The 17,032-nt window shown below is 46.6% G+C and overlaps 1 protein-coding gene across 1 annotated transcript in view; it reads right to left on the minus strand.

The window, feature by feature from the left end:
• The window catches only part of WWC3 (WWC family member 3), a 69,656-nt gene that overhangs the window by 41,784 nt on the left and 10,840 nt on the right, over positions 1-17,032 (minus strand). Inside the window, exons 3-5 of the mRNA XM_060183095.1 lie at positions 3,637-3,766; positions 2,331-2,468; positions 260-333 (exon numbers count right to left, since the gene is read on the minus strand). Coding sequence (XP_060039078.1) covers positions 260-333; positions 2,331-2,468; positions 3,637-3,766 — 342 coding nt within the window. The remainder of the gene's footprint in view (positions 1-259; positions 334-2,330; positions 2,469-3,636; positions 3,767-17,032) is intronic.

Consider the following 17,032-nt stretch of genomic DNA (forward strand, 5'->3'; position numbering starts at 1 on the left):
AACAAGGGAAAGAGGAAGAAGGGAGAGGGAGGTGGGTGAGAAGGGAAGGCTAGAAAAGTCTGTCTTTATTAAGTCAAACCCATATAACTGCCTGCAGTGTTGCCACATCTATCATGAAGTCACGGGTAAAGGAAGATTCCTTTTTTACTTATTCCATCAGATACTGCTTTCAGATTAAAAGCACCGGGGCTCTGCTTGTCATCTCTGCAACGGAGAAAGGAAAGGAGCAGAAGGCCAGGTCAGGAAAGGTGCTTCTTACCTCTTCCGGGCTTCCTCATACTGCCAATTAAGCCGGACTCTGTCCACAAGTCTTGTTTTATCATCAAAGACAAACTTGCCAGAACAGAAAAAAAAAACACATATTAAAAACACATTTTCAAAATAGAAAATATATTTAAACTTTCAGCAGCAATGACAAATCTTATTTTACTCAAACGTTAGTGACTCAAACTATAGGCTTATAACACTACATACATTTTGGGAGTACAAGTATGGACATTCTTTGAAATTGTCTCTAGGTCTCCACACCTTCAAGGTCCAGAATAACGCACACCAGGTGATACAAACTGGCCCCTCTGGCTGGTGGGGGCTGGGCGCAGGGCCAGGAGAACCTTCGCTCTCCCAACACCAATACATGTATGTATTTTTTAAAGTTTTTTAAAAAATTTATTTATTTTCCCTTTTGTTGCCCTTGTTTTTCTGTTGTTGTTGTAGTTATTATTGTTGTTGTTGATGCTGTCATTGTTGGATAGGACAGAGAGAAATGGAGAGAGGAGGGGAAGACAGAGAGGGGGAAAGAAAGATAGACATCTGCAGACCTGTTTCACCGGCTGTGAAGCGACTCCCTTGCAGGTGGGGAGCCGGGGGCTCAAACCGGGATCCTTATGCCAGTCCCTGCACTTCACGCCACATGCGCTTAACCCGCTGCGCTACCGCCCGACTCCTGCATGTATACATTTTTAACAGTGAACAAGTTTCCCTATTTTTGTGGAATTCTAAGCACCATAAATTATGTTTTGCTTCAACTTTTGATAGGTTCATTCATTTATTTAATGAGCGAGAGAGAAACCAAGGCACTGCTCTGGCATATGTAGTGCCGGAGACTGAACACAGGATCTCATGCACACAAGTTCTGCACTCTACCCACTGGGCACACACAAATTATGCTTTCAAAGAAACAGGGAATTACTTTGTAAAAGTTGATACAAAGGCAAAAAGAAGCACCATATTTTGTACAGGGCCTCGAGAGTGCTAAGATATGTCCCGTACTGATGAGCTCCCTTCCCGGTTTGAGCATGCTTTTGAGAGCACTGAGTGGGAAATAACAAATAAGGCATCCAAGACCTAAAGACTCATTACTTATCATGCTATACTCCCCAGCAAGAGCCGCTCTTTGCCGACATCTCCAAATGTCAGCTAATCCTTTAAAACCCAGAGGTTTTAGCAATTGTTCTTTCCTTTTTGCTTTATTTAATTTTGGGAGGGGCATTATGCATTTCAGTGGCATTTTGCTTTTCTGTGGTATTTATGCTTCAGTGGTACTTTTGCTTAGTCAATCCTCAGAAAAGGAAGCCCTCCAAGCCACTCTTCCATTTGCAAAAAGTGTCAAACTTCACTCAATGACAGTAGGCATCTTTCACCACCCTGTTTCAAATGATGTTGCCAACGTTGTCTCCTTGGCAAAGTCAAGGTTTTATGAATTAAAAAATTATGAAGAGCATATATTAACATTCATAAGACCCTGAAATCAAGTCGTAACACCATAGAGATACCCTATGGATAAGTCCAAAGAACTCTGTGGATGATGGAGTGGTACTTTAGAGAGTCTCTCTCTCTCTCTCCTCAGAGAGGCAGCTCTGCTATGTGTATGTGTGAATCCCTGATTTATCCCCTGGAACCACACAAAAGGTGCATTATAAAAATTCTCCCAGTTCCAAACAGAATTAATTCTAATTCAATTCAATATTTCAGAAGAATAAGAAATAGCAGAGTATATAACCCAAGGTGATACAGTCAAAAAGTCTTTGAAAATCACTGCTTTAAGCAAGAAGTCAGCAAAACCCAGTCCGCAGGCCAAATGTACCCACCCTGCTGTGGTAAGCAAGATGCTATTGGCACACAGCCACACCCATCTCTTAATGCGTCACCTACGGCAGCTTCACCACAACAGTGACAGAGCTGAGTGGCTGTGGCAGAGACTCAGTAGGCCAGCAAGACCTAAAATGCTGGCTTTCTAGACCTTTACATTAAAGGTTAGCTGAGAGCAGTACTCTACAAAGTTCTATGGCGCAAGAGTCAAAACCGCAGCCTTCCCTCCCAGGCCAGCCTACCTCCCCAATGGCATCAGTCTGAGAGCCAGCATCACAGAACTGCTGTGACAACAGCAGGCCTGTGCCATGCGGCAGCTCCTGCAGGGGCTCGGTGAGAGAACAGCTGTTCCGGAAGCTATCCGTCAGCTTGGCCAGACTCTGCAATGGAAGGAGACAAAGCACGTGAACAGACTTGGTCATCTTTCCCTTCCCTGTAGGGTTAGTCAACCCCTTGCAGGGCCAGGGTGGAAGCTTCTTTACGAGGTGGGGAAAGTATAGATCTTAGCATGTATCAGGCCCTGGGTTCAAGTCATGACACCAGATGGAAGCACCATGGACAGCACCAAAGGAGTGCCGTGAATGGTGGAGTGGTACTGAACTATGTCTCCCATTCCCCCCCGCTCTCTCCCTCCCTCCCTCCCTCCCTCTCAATATAGATATATATGGAATAAACAGTGAGTGGGGGGCAGGGGAGATAGCATAATGGCTATGCAAAGAGACTCTCATGTGTGAGGCTCCTAAGTCCCAGGTTCAATCCCCTGCACCACCTGCTGAACAGTGCTCTGGGTTTTTTTTTTTTTTTTTTTTTTAAAGTGGGCCAGAGAGCAGCTGAGTATTATCACATATGTGTGCTGCCTTGAGTTCATTCCCCAGCACTTTATAAAGAAAAGAAAAGGGGGCTGGGTGGTGGCACACCTTGTTGAGTGACATTTTATAGTGCAAAAGGACCCAGGTTCGAGCCCCTGGCCCCCACCTGCAGGGGGAAAGCTGTGCGAGTGCTGAAGCAGGGCTGCAGGTGTCTCTCTGTCTGTCTCCTCCTTCCCTCTCGATTTCTGGCTGTTTCTATCCAATAAATAAAGATAATTTAAAAAAAAATAGCCTAGCCTTGCTGATACCTTAATTTCAAACTTCTGTCCTCCAGACTCGAAGAGAATACATTTCTGTGGTTTAAACCACCTAGTGTGTGGTACTTTGTCATAGTAGCCATGGAAATGAATAAATATGTTCTAGAATATTATAGATGCACATACATATATAATATATGTGATGTAAAGATATGCAAATGTTATGTACAATAAAGATATGATCTATATTGGAAAGACAGAATTCAAAAATGTCTCTGACTTTAAGATTTGTTTGTGTATTTATCGAGAGCAAGAGACGAGAGCATCATGCCAGCATATAAGGTGCCAGTGATTGAACTCAGGACGTCAGGCATGCAATGTCTGCACTCTACTTCTGTATTGCCTCCCCAGTCGCCAAACGCTTTTAAAGGAAAGAACACTTGACAGGCAGATGCACAGTCAAGAGGCCGGGCACCTCATACCTGCATCAGGTCCTGCCGCTCCTTCTCGCCAGTACAGATGGCTTTCCTGATGGTCCGCAGCTCGCTCATGATAGCCTGGGCCTCGTCCAGCTTGTAGTTGGTGTGAGTACTTGACATCTTCCGGTCAATTCTGGTTATAAAGGAAAAATAAGAGTCACTCTGTAGAGTCACTAAACCACCAGCACCATAAGACCCAACAGCTTGCAAGAGAGGTAAGGAGCAGAGAATGAGCAAGATGTCACGAAGGTTTGCCTTCTGTATGGCAAACATACAGAGATGATACTTAAGTTGGCCGCCTTGCCTCTGGGGGTGTCTGCTTTAGGGGAGGGTGTGCCAGCTAGGATTCCCAACTCCTTACTCATGATCAGGCAATGAAGTCACTAGCTTGAGTCATTTCCTGAGATTTTAAACGCCCCCCCTCTCTTTGAGGAGGTTCCTGTCTTATTTGCTTATACCAGCATCTGGTTTAGTGGTCCAAAATAGCCATTCAATAAGCAGGGATAAGATTTGTGGGCGAGAATACATGGGCACACAGGAGAAAGTAGTGAACTTTGAATTTTACTATGCGTGCTTAACCAGGTGTGCCACCGCTCGACCCTTACTTGGAAGTTTAAAAGAAGCGCATTCTGGTCCTGCTACGCACATACACATTCGCACATACACATTCTCGCTGCTACTCACCTACACATTCTCGCTGCTACTCACCTCCCCAATTCCTTCCTACAGTCCAAACACCCATTCATCTTCCCCCCCACCCCTCCCCCCCTAGGGCTGGTCCAGAAAGCACAGGGGGCGTCGGTGACACACCCACACCGATGCACTCAACACTGCGTTTGCTTGGAAAGTGATGTCGATCTACCAGCAGCAACAGAAGTGCAGACATAGCCACAGAGTGGCTGCCGAGACAAACACTAACAAGTTGCACTGGCTTTAGGACTCAGCATGGTGACTTTCCTCCTGGCTTTGTGCAGTTTTAAGCCTGAGTGTGAAGAGTTGAAGACTCTGGGACTTCACTCACAGCCTCTCGAGGTGGCAGATGGGACAGAGGCTGCTGCAAGCTCCCTCAGGGAGAGAGGTCAGCAGCCACCCAGGGAATCATGCCATCAGTAGATTCAAGAGAAGGGCAGTTCAAGTCCATGGTCCCAGCCCTAAACCCCCTCCCAGAATGCCCTGAGACCTCAAAAAAGGGGCAGAGACTGGCCCTGAGCAGCTCATTCCCCGTCCCCCCCATTCTGATGGTTTCCCAGAGAAGAGGGAGTCCTGCAGGGTTCTGAGACTTGCCCTTGCTTTGGCCAGCACCTACCCTGTGCTCCTCCCCGGGTGCCCCAGTTCCACAGATGGTACTGGTAGGGAAGGAAAGGGCAAAGGATCACATTGCTACAGTAGGAAAGCAGGGCCAGCAAGTGGCTCGGCAGGTAGAGTACATGTCATACCAAGAGCGAGGCTGGGTGTCCAAGGCCCAGCATGACACGGGGTCACCACGGACAGCACCAGAGGAGCTCCTTGGGTGGTGGAGTGATGGATGCTCTGCTGTCTTTCCCCCTCTCCCCACTCTCTGTCTCTCTAAGTATCCAGGATTGAAAAGGTTGGGCCAGGAGGCTTCTCAGAAGGGCCATGCCTGTGCAGCACACTTGTTTTAGTCCTCAGCACTGCATTAAAAATATGGGAAATGGTGCCAGGTGGTGGCACACCTGGTTGAGTGCACATGTTATCATGCACAAGCACCTGGGTTCAAGCCCCTGGTCCCCATCTACAATGGGAAAGCTTCACAAGTGGTGAAGCACTGCTGCTGGGACCTCTCTTGTTTCTCTCCCTCTCTACCTTCCCTCCCCTCTGGATTTCTCTCTGTCTCTGTCCAATAAGTAAATAAATGAAATATATATATTTTTAAAGGAAAAGCTACTCAAGAGCATGATCTCAAATCTCTGGGAGCTTCTGAATCACTACTCTTTATAAGTAAGTCTTGTTATCATGAAACACATAATCAAATGAAAAGGTATATAACATGACATGAACATAGTTGATATTGCTTAGGTATATTCTTTTATCTACAGAGTATATTGGCATATTGCAATGTACTGAGCACCTACTGGGAAAAAGGATCTTCCTGAGAGCTTTGTGGGTTCCTTTAATACCTAAACAGCCTCATGAGATATGCAGTTATCTCCTTAGACTTCATACTGAAAATACCAAGGCTCAGAGAACTAAGCGGCCCACGTAGGCAGACAAGCAAAGATCCGAAGATCCGGCACAGCCGGGGGTGGCACCCACATCTGCCAACTTGTGGCCTTGTCTGGGACCACAGGGTGAGGCGATACCTCCCCCCTTAGTGAAACCAGGGTGGGGTTCACAGGCTGTTATGAGGGCAGCAGTGTTCCACAGAATTCAAATCACTGCTATTTTTCTACTGGGACACATCCTCATCTAATAAAAGCTTCAAGGAACAGGAAACCTCTTCTTTCAGCTTTGCAAGATTCATTTATTGGAGAGTTCTTTCCGTTTTAGTTAATCTCCTCGGGAAGTCTGGGAAACTCCACAGGGCAAGTAACTCTCCTTTGGGGTGATATTTACTAAAATCTCAATATATCTCATTACAAAAAGAAACCACGGGGGGGGGGGTACAGAACTTTGGCGGTGGGCGTAGTGTGGAACATAAACTGCTATCTTGTCACCTACTATTAGTCACAAATTTTTAAAAATGAAGGAAAGACAATCCCAACATCCGTGGTCATCAAGGAACTGTCCTCTTCTTTTCTGCATGGCGACTAAGGGTCTAAGACAGTACTTCCACATCTGCACAAAAGAAGACAGAAAGCTGACAAGTGCTCAGCAACGGGGGCAGATGGGTAGTGCAGCCTGCTATGGCCTGACTGTGTCTCCCTGGCTCACATGCTGGGGTCTTCAGCCCAATGTGGTGTTATCGTCAGAGAGGATTCGGGAGGTCACCAAGTCATAAGAGTGGAGCCCCCATCAACAAAATCGGTGTCCTTATAACACAACTGCCTTGCCCAGAGAGCTCCCACACCCCTTCCATCACACAAGGTTAGTGTGAGAATATGGCCATTAACAAACCAGGCAGTCGGTTCTTACCAGACATGGACTGGACCTGGAAGAACCCAGGCCTTGGCCCTCCAGCCTCCAGAACTGTGAGAAAACCCACCACCTCCTGCCCTGCCCCCGTGGTGCCATTCGTTACAGCAGCCTGAAGAGACCCAGGCACAGCACAGAAAAGTCAAATCCAGCACAGACTACATAGTCGCAATGTTTTGTGGCAGCTCTGGGAAGCCACAGGTAACTTGTTCAAGGTCACACAGCCTAGTCATTATCAGATTGGCAATGTGATCAAAGCCCAGGCCTCTCAGCTCACAAGGGATCCAACCCAGCACAGCCTGTCAAACATGGTCCCCATGTTAAATGATGTTCTTCCTAGGCTGCTTCTAAAAGAAACAGTGGTTGAGAAAAGGACAAGGAGCAGCCTTGAGTCAGAACCGGGGTTCTGTTAGAGGGCGTGTTTGAGCCACAGAGATGGCATAATGGTTATATCAAAAATAACTTTCATGCCTAAGGCTCTGAGGTCCCAGGTTCAATCACCAGCACAAGCTACAGTTTAACAGTACCCTGACAAAGAAAGGAAAAAGAAGAGAGGGAAGAAAGGAAGGAAGGAAGGAAGGAAGGAAGGAAGGAAGGAAGGAAAAAAGAGCAAAACATAGAGGGCATGTTAAAGCATGTCAGCAACCTCTCCCCACACACATATACATCCCACCCTGAAGTCTGCATGTCTGTCTTTCCATGTTAGAGGGGAAGAGAATTACACAGGCAGAAGTAAATCCCAATGCCTTTTCGACCCCACATCTTGAAGAGCAGGGCTGCCAGGCCCCGGAGCTCTTTCGTGTTAGTACCACACATTACAACCCAGGAGAACAAGTGGGAGTGTTACAACTTCTACCTTTGACATCACCGGCTTTGGCAGGGGGCCTTGAATGAACCTCCCAGAGTTTCCAGTGGCTTCCTGACAGCAGTAGGTCCTGTGTGGCACGCCAGACCTGTCCCACAGGTGGCAACAATGCCCCTTTTATGGCTGCCCCCCGATCTAGGTAGGGTGCTGGCACCTGAGCAGCACAGGGCTTCTGCACAGCTGTCCCCTGTGTGCTGTGTGCACGGGCCACTGTTGATCGGGGCCGTGCTACCTGGGAACCACCCCCTCTCCCGTGAAACTACAAAATCCCCGCAGACAGAAGACTGAGTCCAGTACTATGTACTGCCTTGCTCAGTCATCAGTGTGCTCAGAAGAGCATGGGGCTCCAACCCAGAGATGAGTAGGTTGAGGCTTCATTTATATCCCCCACAGGGAAGCCCAGCAAACAGTGGGACTGGGCCAACACAGAGGACAGACCTTATGGAAGCTGGAGACCGGGGCAGGTAGTGATTGGCTCATCCAGTGATCTGAATAATGGCAATCAGGAATGGGACTTCTTAGAGGCCCAGAGATCACTCAGCAGGTAGAGTACATGCCTTACTGTACAGGAGGTATGGACCCAATCCTCAGCACTGCATGGGAGCACCATGGACAGCACCAAGAATGGTGCTGCTTCAGTGTCTCTCCCTGTCTCTTCTCTCTGTCTCTCTGTCTCTCTCTCTCTCTCTCTCTCTCTCTTTCTCTCTCCCCCCTCCCTAAAGACAAAGAATTATAAAACTGGGACCAGGGAGGTCATTCTGTAGTGTCACATGTGCACAAAGTCCTCCGTTCTTTCCCTGGCACCACATTATATGTATTAAAAAATCTTCCTATCAAAACACACTGTAAGTCAAGAAGTGGAAGAGAAGAAGTCCAGGGGGCAGCGCACAAGAAGGGGCTTTCCCAAGATCCCCACAGGTGAAGTCCCATCTAGAGGGACCCCAGTATCCCCAGAATGAACTGAACTCTGCAGTGGTTACCAGCAGATAAAGCACAGCAACATTAGCCCCTGGCCACCCATGCCCTAGCCCACACACCCCACTGAGCCATGTCTGGGGTCCGGAACAGTTGAGGCTTAGAACCAATCAGGAACAAAGTTCTGGTCCTCAGGTAATATGAAGCTAGCCCCAGAGACAGATGACAAAAGCCAAATCATTAAGTGGAGTGCTTCCTGGAAAAAAAAGCAGAGTTCAGGGACAGAGTACAACAGAGGAGGTTTCTTTCTAGACACAGTGGGCAAGCAAGGACCTTGGAAAGATCTGGTTCCACAGTGATAGCCTGCAGGGGTGGCTGGCAGAGGTAACTGAAGGTGAAACGGTTGGGGAGGGCACTCATCTGCAATCTGGACAGGACTCTGAGTGAGAGAGAAAGTGTGGGAGCCACAAGCAGAAGTGATGATGGAGGGGGGCTGGGCGGTAGCGCAACGGGTTAAGCACACATAGTACAAAGCACAAGGACCCACGCAAGGATCCTGGTTCGAGCCCCTGGCTCCCCACCTATAGGGGGTCGCTTCACAAGTGGTGAAGCAGGTCTGCAGGTGTCTATGTTTCTCTTCCCGCCTTTATCTTCCTCTCCTTTCTCAATTTCTCTTTGTCCTACCTAACAACAACAACAGCAACAGCAAAACAATAAAAAATGAAAAAAATGGCCTCCAGGAGCAGTGGATTCATAGTGCAGGGACCGAGCCCCAGTGATAACCTTGGAGGCAAATATATATATATATATATATATATATATGATTGATGAGTCCCCATGGCTACAGTGTGCAGGTCAAAGCATTGGCTTGTTGTAAGAATGAGCATGCAGATAGCAACCCAGGATCAAAAGGTGGCTAAGAGAGTGCCCCCCCCAAAGTATCCTGGACCTTGCCAGCACTTCGAGACATTATAGGGGTTATGGTGGAAGACTCCAACGGCATGAAAACACAGGAAACAGGGTGCAGTGGTGTTAAGCGAGCTCCCTGGCTGCAGGACAACTTGGAATCTAACACAGTGTTCATTCCAGATCTCCAGGCGATCTAGAATAATTTGTGAGGGAAATCGCCCCACACCTACTGGCATAGCATCACCTCTTCATACATCACCCACTGGGGAAACCAGGAACATCAACTTCAGAGTCCTACCCCCCCAACACACACACACTCTCTGGGTGCCAGGAACACATTACAGGGAGATGATTTTTCAAAACAAGCTGCAGAAACCTGAGGGCAGTGGAGCCCAGCAGCCCTTTCACCGCAAGAGCTCCATTTTTCTGAGAATGTTCACCACTTGTAAATGTTACTCCCAATTTCTGAAGACTTTTATAGAGAGCCTCAAGAGAAATGCTAAGTAAAACTGGGCTAAGCTACTATCTCTCACCTATGAGACTGGCAAAGATGCAAAAGCATGAGAGCACCTTCTGCTGACAAACATATATAGGAATAGGCACGCTGATTGGTTCACAGTGGGAATGCAAAACGGTACAGCCCCCACTAGAGGGGCATTTGGAGACATCCAACGAGCTACGCTCTTGCCCTCTGAACTAGCAAACCCACTTCTTGGAGCTCACCCTAGAAGATACACTTGCATAATGGTAAGTGGCAAGCTGGTAGGAAACCCTAAAAATGGACACATCTGGCTGACAATGCCAGAAGCCACAGATAAACTACAAAAGGAGATGATCAAAGAGACCATACCTCCTGACAGTGGAAGCCATACCACCACCCTTAAGAAAAGAGAGAGAGAGAGAGAGAGAGAGAGAGAGAGAAATCAAACTTCAATCAGATCAAACCTCTTAAAGTAATGAGATCAGATTGTATAAGTAGATGAGTGTTCAAGCAGGTACACTTCAGGAGCAAAACCTAGTGCCAGGGAAGTTGTACACAATCAGCAAATCATTGTCTTTGCTGAATATGTGGTCAGAAGAAGAAAATGGAAAAATAAAAAAGGAAAAAAAAAAAAAGAACAGAAAAGTGGAGCAGAGATCAAGAGGCACATGAACCAAATGCTCATCTGAATGGGAACCCAGACAAGCCAAAGAAATGTGCAAACTCACTGGATAAGGACACTAAGGGATGGCTGTCAAGAGGGTGTGGTTAGTACAGCTGTGTTTCTGAAAGGAGTCCGTTACCTTTAGAAGTCATATTCATGGATTAAATCTGAGTGTGGGTCATGCTTCAGTGAGGCTGGATGAGCAGCGACACAAACGCTGCTTCTGTGTGGTCACTTGTCCGAGTGCAGAGTGGGATGAAAGGCACGGGGTGGTGGGGGGGCGCCTCTATGATACTGTTCTTCTCTTCTTTCGTGTGTCTGACAGTTTGCAGCATTGAACGTTTCTGTTTATGATGCACACGTGCCTACAGACTCTACTATCAACGCAGAAGCCGTGCTCATGGGCACCCACCCTCTGCGAAAATTAACAGCAACATGGGCTTAAGGAATACAAAAGGTTCTTTTTCCCCACTTGGACCTAAGTGTAATGATGGATTTCCTCACTAGCCAGGAGAGTTCACCAAGATAAACAAGTTGAGTTTAACATGTTAAAAGCAGCCAAACTCCCAGTGAGGTGCCCTGGAAGCAAATCCACTGGCTATTCTGGGAAGCCAGGAGAGCAAAAGGGTTTCTGGAGGAAGATCTGGGGTCTCTGTCGTCAGTCAGTGTTCATAACACCCAGTGAGCCTGCCTGTGAGTGATGGCCTGTGCACCCTCTTTCTAGTCAGCGTTCATAGCAGGGCTGGGTGCTCACACTGGTACTGCTTACACAGTAGTTTCTATGAGCCATACACATCTGCATGATCTGATCTAAGCATAATAGTCTGTGTGCAATACTAGCAAATGATCAAGGCTGTTTTTGTGCCCTGCACAGCCTGGGCAACTCAGGGGAGGGTTATTGGGTGTTAAGCATGGCCTCTGTGTCCATGGTTTGTCCGTCCTGATTCAGTGAGGACGAGCCACAGAATGGAGTCAAGACCAAGAGTGACAGCAACAGCCAATCATGCCTCCCTGGGAAGCCCTGTCTGGAAAGTTGGGGTGGGTCTCCCAGGACTGGGGCTCTTGTCCAGAACCTTTCCCCAGGCTACTACTTGGCTTCCTGTAGAGAGGGTGGGGGCCCCCATGGGGTCTGGCAGAGAGTGAGATTTGTCCCCTTGGCACGGGGCACATTTGCAACCATTGCTGCTGCCAAACATGGGGTCTGGCAAAGAACAGAAGAAAGCAAACAGACACAGGGCTGACCTTTCCTCTGTAGGGGTACAGCTCGCACTCCATCCTGGCTTTAGGAGCAAAGTTACAATGCTCTCTGCCTTGGTTTCTAGCTTTTTGTCCAATAAAGCTGCTAGCCTTTTCCTATTTTTCTTTCTTTCTTTTTTTTTGCAGGGGTGTGTGTGTGAGAGGTGTAATGGGATGCCAGGAATTGAACCCAGGCACATAGGCTACCACTGAGATTCGTCCTGGGCCATCTATTCCTGTCTCTGAAATGGCTTTGGCCACAGGAGACCAATGTGTTTTCTTGCAATGCCAAGGAACAGGGGTTTGCTTGGTCACCCGGCATACTCTGTTTTCTAGAGTGTTCAGTCTTAGGCTGATGTTGCACTCTGACCTGCATCCTTATATATGGAGATGGAAATGGAGATGGTTGGAGGAGTGAGGGCCAGGCCAGGAAACAGATACAGACCTGGCAAGAGCCTAAAAGAAGCCACAGCAGATAGAGCCCAAGAAAGGAGCTCAGCAGTAGCGCGCACATCTCACGAGTATGAATGAACCCCTGGGTTCCATCCCTAGTATGACAAAAATAAATAAATAAACCACAGCTGGTAGTGGTTTATTTATTTACAATGCCAGGAGAGGATCCCCTCTGAGGTCTGGGGTATTCCTGAGCCACCCCAAAGTCCAATCGTCTTCGCTAGCACTTCGGAGTGACAACTACAGTAGTTATACCCCTATCCTGAACTGTGCCTGGCACCACAGGCAGAGACAGCCTAGAGACGCTGTGTAGTCCCAGTCCTCCCTGGCAATGGAAGAAAGCCGCAGTGTGGCCAAACCAAAGGAGGAGGCCAACCTCTGATCCAGGCAGACAGTATGTCTGCCTTCATGCCCCACCCTCTCTTCCTCTTCCTCTCTGCCTTGAAAGATATAGAACTAAAAATTTGGGCCAGGGAGGCAACTTGGTACTTATATAAGGCCCTGGGCCTTTTCTCCAGCACCATATTAAAAAACAAAACAGGCGAGTTGGGCGGTAGCACAGCAGGTTAAGCGCAGGTGGCGCAAAGTGCAATGACCAGTGTAAGGATCCTGGTTCAAATCCCCGGCTCCCCACCTGCAGGGGAGTCACTTCACAGGCAGTGAAGCAGGTCTGCAGGTGTCTGTCTTTCTCTCCCCCTGTCTTTCCTTCCTCTCTCCATTTCTCTCTGTCCTATCCAACAACAATAACTACAACAATAAAACAAGGGCAACAAAAGGGAATAAATTAAAAAAATATGTATGGGACCTACAGGGGGGTGTGGCTGTGACTCAGGTCCAGAGCAAGCCAAGCCCTCCAAAAAATACCCATCCCACCCTTCTCCTTTCCCCTGGGTCTCTCCCAGTGCCTATGGCACGCTCCTAATAAAGAGAGCAATTCTGGATGGTTAAGAAAGTCACTCTCAACCCAGTGTTAGACTCAAGGGTCTGAGGTAGCTGGTAATTAACCTTTGGGTGAGGGTGACCTCTAAGTTTGTCACTCACATGAATGTATGACCTCCCTCTAAAGGGCAACACTGCAGTTGTGCATGACATGCTATCATCATGTCTGTATGAAGGACGCAAGAAAAGAACATGCTGCCCACCTTACCAACCTTAAAAGCCATGCAGGCTCCTGCAGTTAAGGAAGGCTGGCCACAGAAAGGACAGCAGAGCTACCCTTTGAACACTGTATCCACTGATTTCTGCCCTGCACCAGAAGTCCATACCCCACCCCACCAAAATTGCTATGATGAACCATTAAGCCTCAATGTGAGGGTGTCTGGAGGGGGTGCCCTTGAGAAGTGTGGTTGGTCATCTGTCTCAATGGGAACATGTTCTGAGAAATCCATTGTTTGGTGATTTCATAGCTGTGCAAACTTCACAAACCTAGGTGGTATAGCTTACAACAAGCCTCAGTATAAAGAGGGAGTCCCACAGCATATGTGGCCCATCACTACGGAGCACAAGACTATTTTCATATGAGGTCATGAGATTGGGATCCACATGGTGAGATTAATTTCATTATAAGTAGAGGCAGAGAGGGCAGGAAGATAGCAGAGCAGCAGTGCAGCAAATATTCATACCTGACATTCAGAGGTTTCAGGTTCAATCCCAGCACTACCATAAACAACACAAATAAATGAATCTTTAAAAAAGAAGAAGGAGGAAGAAGGAGGAGGAGGAGGAGAAGGAGGAGGAGGAGGAGGAGGAAGACAGATATTCTAGCAGTTATAGGCAGAACTGGTAATACTAGGTTTTGTACAATTAAAGTATCTTTGAAACTTTGGGGGGAAATAAAGAGAGATCAGAGCGACTTCCACGAGGCGTGGTTTATGTAGCAGCTGCAATCAGACCTTTGCTCTCCCCCATACAACTATTATACACAACAAGAGATTGAATTGGACACATAACCTACAACTGAAAAAAAATCCACAGCCTCAGGTGGGTGCCAGCATGTGCAGGTTGAAAGACACGGTGGGGAGTTGGGCAATAGTACAGCGGGTTAAGTGCAAGGACTGGCATAAGGATTCCAGTTTGAGCTCCCACTCCCCACCTGCAGGGGAGTCACTTCACAGGCGGTGAAGCAGGTCTGCAGGTGTCTATCTTTCTCTCCCCCTGTCTTCCCCTCCTCTCTTCATTTCTCTCTGTCCTATCCAACAACGACGACATCAATAACAACTACAACAACAATAAAAACAACAAGGACAACAAAAAGGAAATAAATAAATATTTTTAAAAATCTTTTGAAAGAAAGAAAGAAAGAAAGAAAGAAAGAAAGAAAGAAAGAAAGAAAGAAAGAAAGAAAGAAGGACATGGTGGGTCAAAACGAGAGCTCTGGGCAGACAGCGCTCGGCACTAACCCATGCCATCTTAGATAGTAACACAGTTATCAGACTCCCCAGAAGAAAAGAAATTGGAGCTTAAAACCTCTCAATCTTTGACTCAAGGATAGACCATATGTTAGGCCACAAAGACAGCATCAGCAAATTCAAGAGCATTGAAATCATCCCAAACATCTTCTCAGACCACAGTGGAAAGAAACTAACACTTAACAATCAACAAAAGATTAGTAATAGTGGGATTCGACTTCCGGAGGCGGAGCTACGAGCAGCAGATCGCTTTCTCTCCTCTCCTCTCCTCTCCCGGATCAACTAGGAATACCAAAGGAGACCACCTGGACCGAAACAAGACAGGACTAGAATGACCACAGAAAACCAGTAAATCACCCGTGAGTACAAACACGCGTGGCTGGTGACAGAGAGGAGAGAGGGGCCTAAGGAGAGATGGACTGCTAACAGTTCGACAGTTTGTCAGTGGAGACACCACCTCCAGTCTACTCCACCAACAAGGGGACAGCTGAAGGGAGGAAAGGACTCCCCAGAGACTCACCAAGTGCAACTCTGAGTCTCCATTGCTACTACCCTCAGAATCTGGAGCAACAACAGGGAGGGACACCAGGGTACAGAGATCTAACCAGGAAACTCAGGAGAAGACCTATACCTCGGTGGCATAGCTGAGGGGCTGTGAAAGTCTCTTTGCATAACCACTGGATTATCTCTGCCACACCCTGCTTTATCTCTTGGTCAGGAGTCAGTGATTAAGCCAAGAACCCTATTGATAGTTTAAAAGCCCTCAGGCTCCCATAGCCTACAGGAGGAAAAAAAAAGGCTTTTACACCACTGAACTCCAACTCAGGGATTGAAAAAACTGTTAACTTATATAAAATGGTTAAAACAACAAGAAAAAATATTGGAGACTCGAACCAGGACAAGAGTCCAGCTAAAAGTCCTCCAGAGGGTGAAGCACAAAACAACGAGTTCAACATCCAAACATTAGCTAAGGAAATAATAACAGGAGTGAGTAAAGAATTTGAAAAAATTGTAATCAGAAATGCAGGAACAACAAATGAGAATATGGAAGAAAATTCTAATTATCTCATGGTTATTAGAGAGCTGAAAGCTGAAATCGCTGAGCTAAGAAGGCAACTAGCTGAACATGCTAAAACAGTATCAGAGCAGGGCAACAAAATAGATGAACTCCAGAAAGCAGTAGAGGGCAGAGAGAATAGAATCAATGAGGCTGAAGACAGAATTAGCAAGATTGAGGATGAATTAGAGACAACTAAAAAAGAAGTAAGAGATCTCAAAAAGAGATTAAGAGATGCTGAAAACAACAACAGAGTCCTATGGGATGACTTCAAAAGAAACAATATACGCATTATTGGCTTACCAGAGGAAGAAAGAGAAGGGGAGGAAGAAAGCGTTCTACAGGCCATAATAGCTGAAAATTTCTCTAGTCTAGACAACACCAAAGACATAAAGATTCAAGAAGCCCAGAGGGTCCCAAACAGAATTAACCCAGACCTAAAGACACCAAGACATGTCATATTTAGATTGGAAAGGAATAAGGATAAAGAAAGGATCCTGAAGGCTGCAAGAGAAAAACAAAGAGTCACCTACAAAGGAAAACCCATAAGATTAGCAGCAGACTTCTCCATACAAACACTACAGGCCAGAAGAGAATGGCAAGATATCTATCGAGTGCTCAATGAGAAAGGCTTTCAGCCAAGAATACTATATCCTGCTAGATTGTCATTCAGACTAGATGGAAGCATCAAAACCTTCTCAGACAAGCAACAGTTGAAGGAAGCAACCATCACCAAGCCTGCCTTGAAAGAAGTTCTGAAAGGTCTCCTATAAACAACCAGACCACCACAAATAGAACATATATCAAAACACTCTAAAACTCTACAAGAATGGCGTTAAAATATCTTCAATCTTTGATATCAATAAATGTTAATGGCCTGAATTCACCTATTAAAAGACACAGAGTAGGAAGATGGATCAGAAAACACAACCCAACAATATGTTGTCTACAGGAAACTCACCTAACGCAACAAGACAAACACAGACTTAAAGTGAAAGGATGGAAAACTATCCTACAAGCCAATGGCACACAAAAAAGGGCAGGAACAGCTATTCTCATATCTGACATGATAGACTTTAAAATAGATAAGATTAAAAAAGATAGGAATGGATACTACTTAATGCTCAGAGGATCAGTCAATCAAGAGGACTTAACAATTATTAATATCTATGCACCCAATGAGAAGCCATCTAAATACATCAAACTTCTACTGAAAGAGCTACAGCAATATATTAACAGTAACACAATCATAGTAGGGGACTTCAACACCCCACTATCTCAACTTGACAGATCATCCAGGCAGAAAATCAGTAAAGAC

The sequence above is a fragment of the Erinaceus europaeus genome, chromosome X (genome assembly GCF_950295315.1).
Source record: "Erinaceus europaeus chromosome X, mEriEur2.1, whole genome shotgun sequence".
Taxonomy (NCBI): domain Eukaryota; kingdom Metazoa; phylum Chordata; class Mammalia; order Eulipotyphla; family Erinaceidae; genus Erinaceus; species Erinaceus europaeus.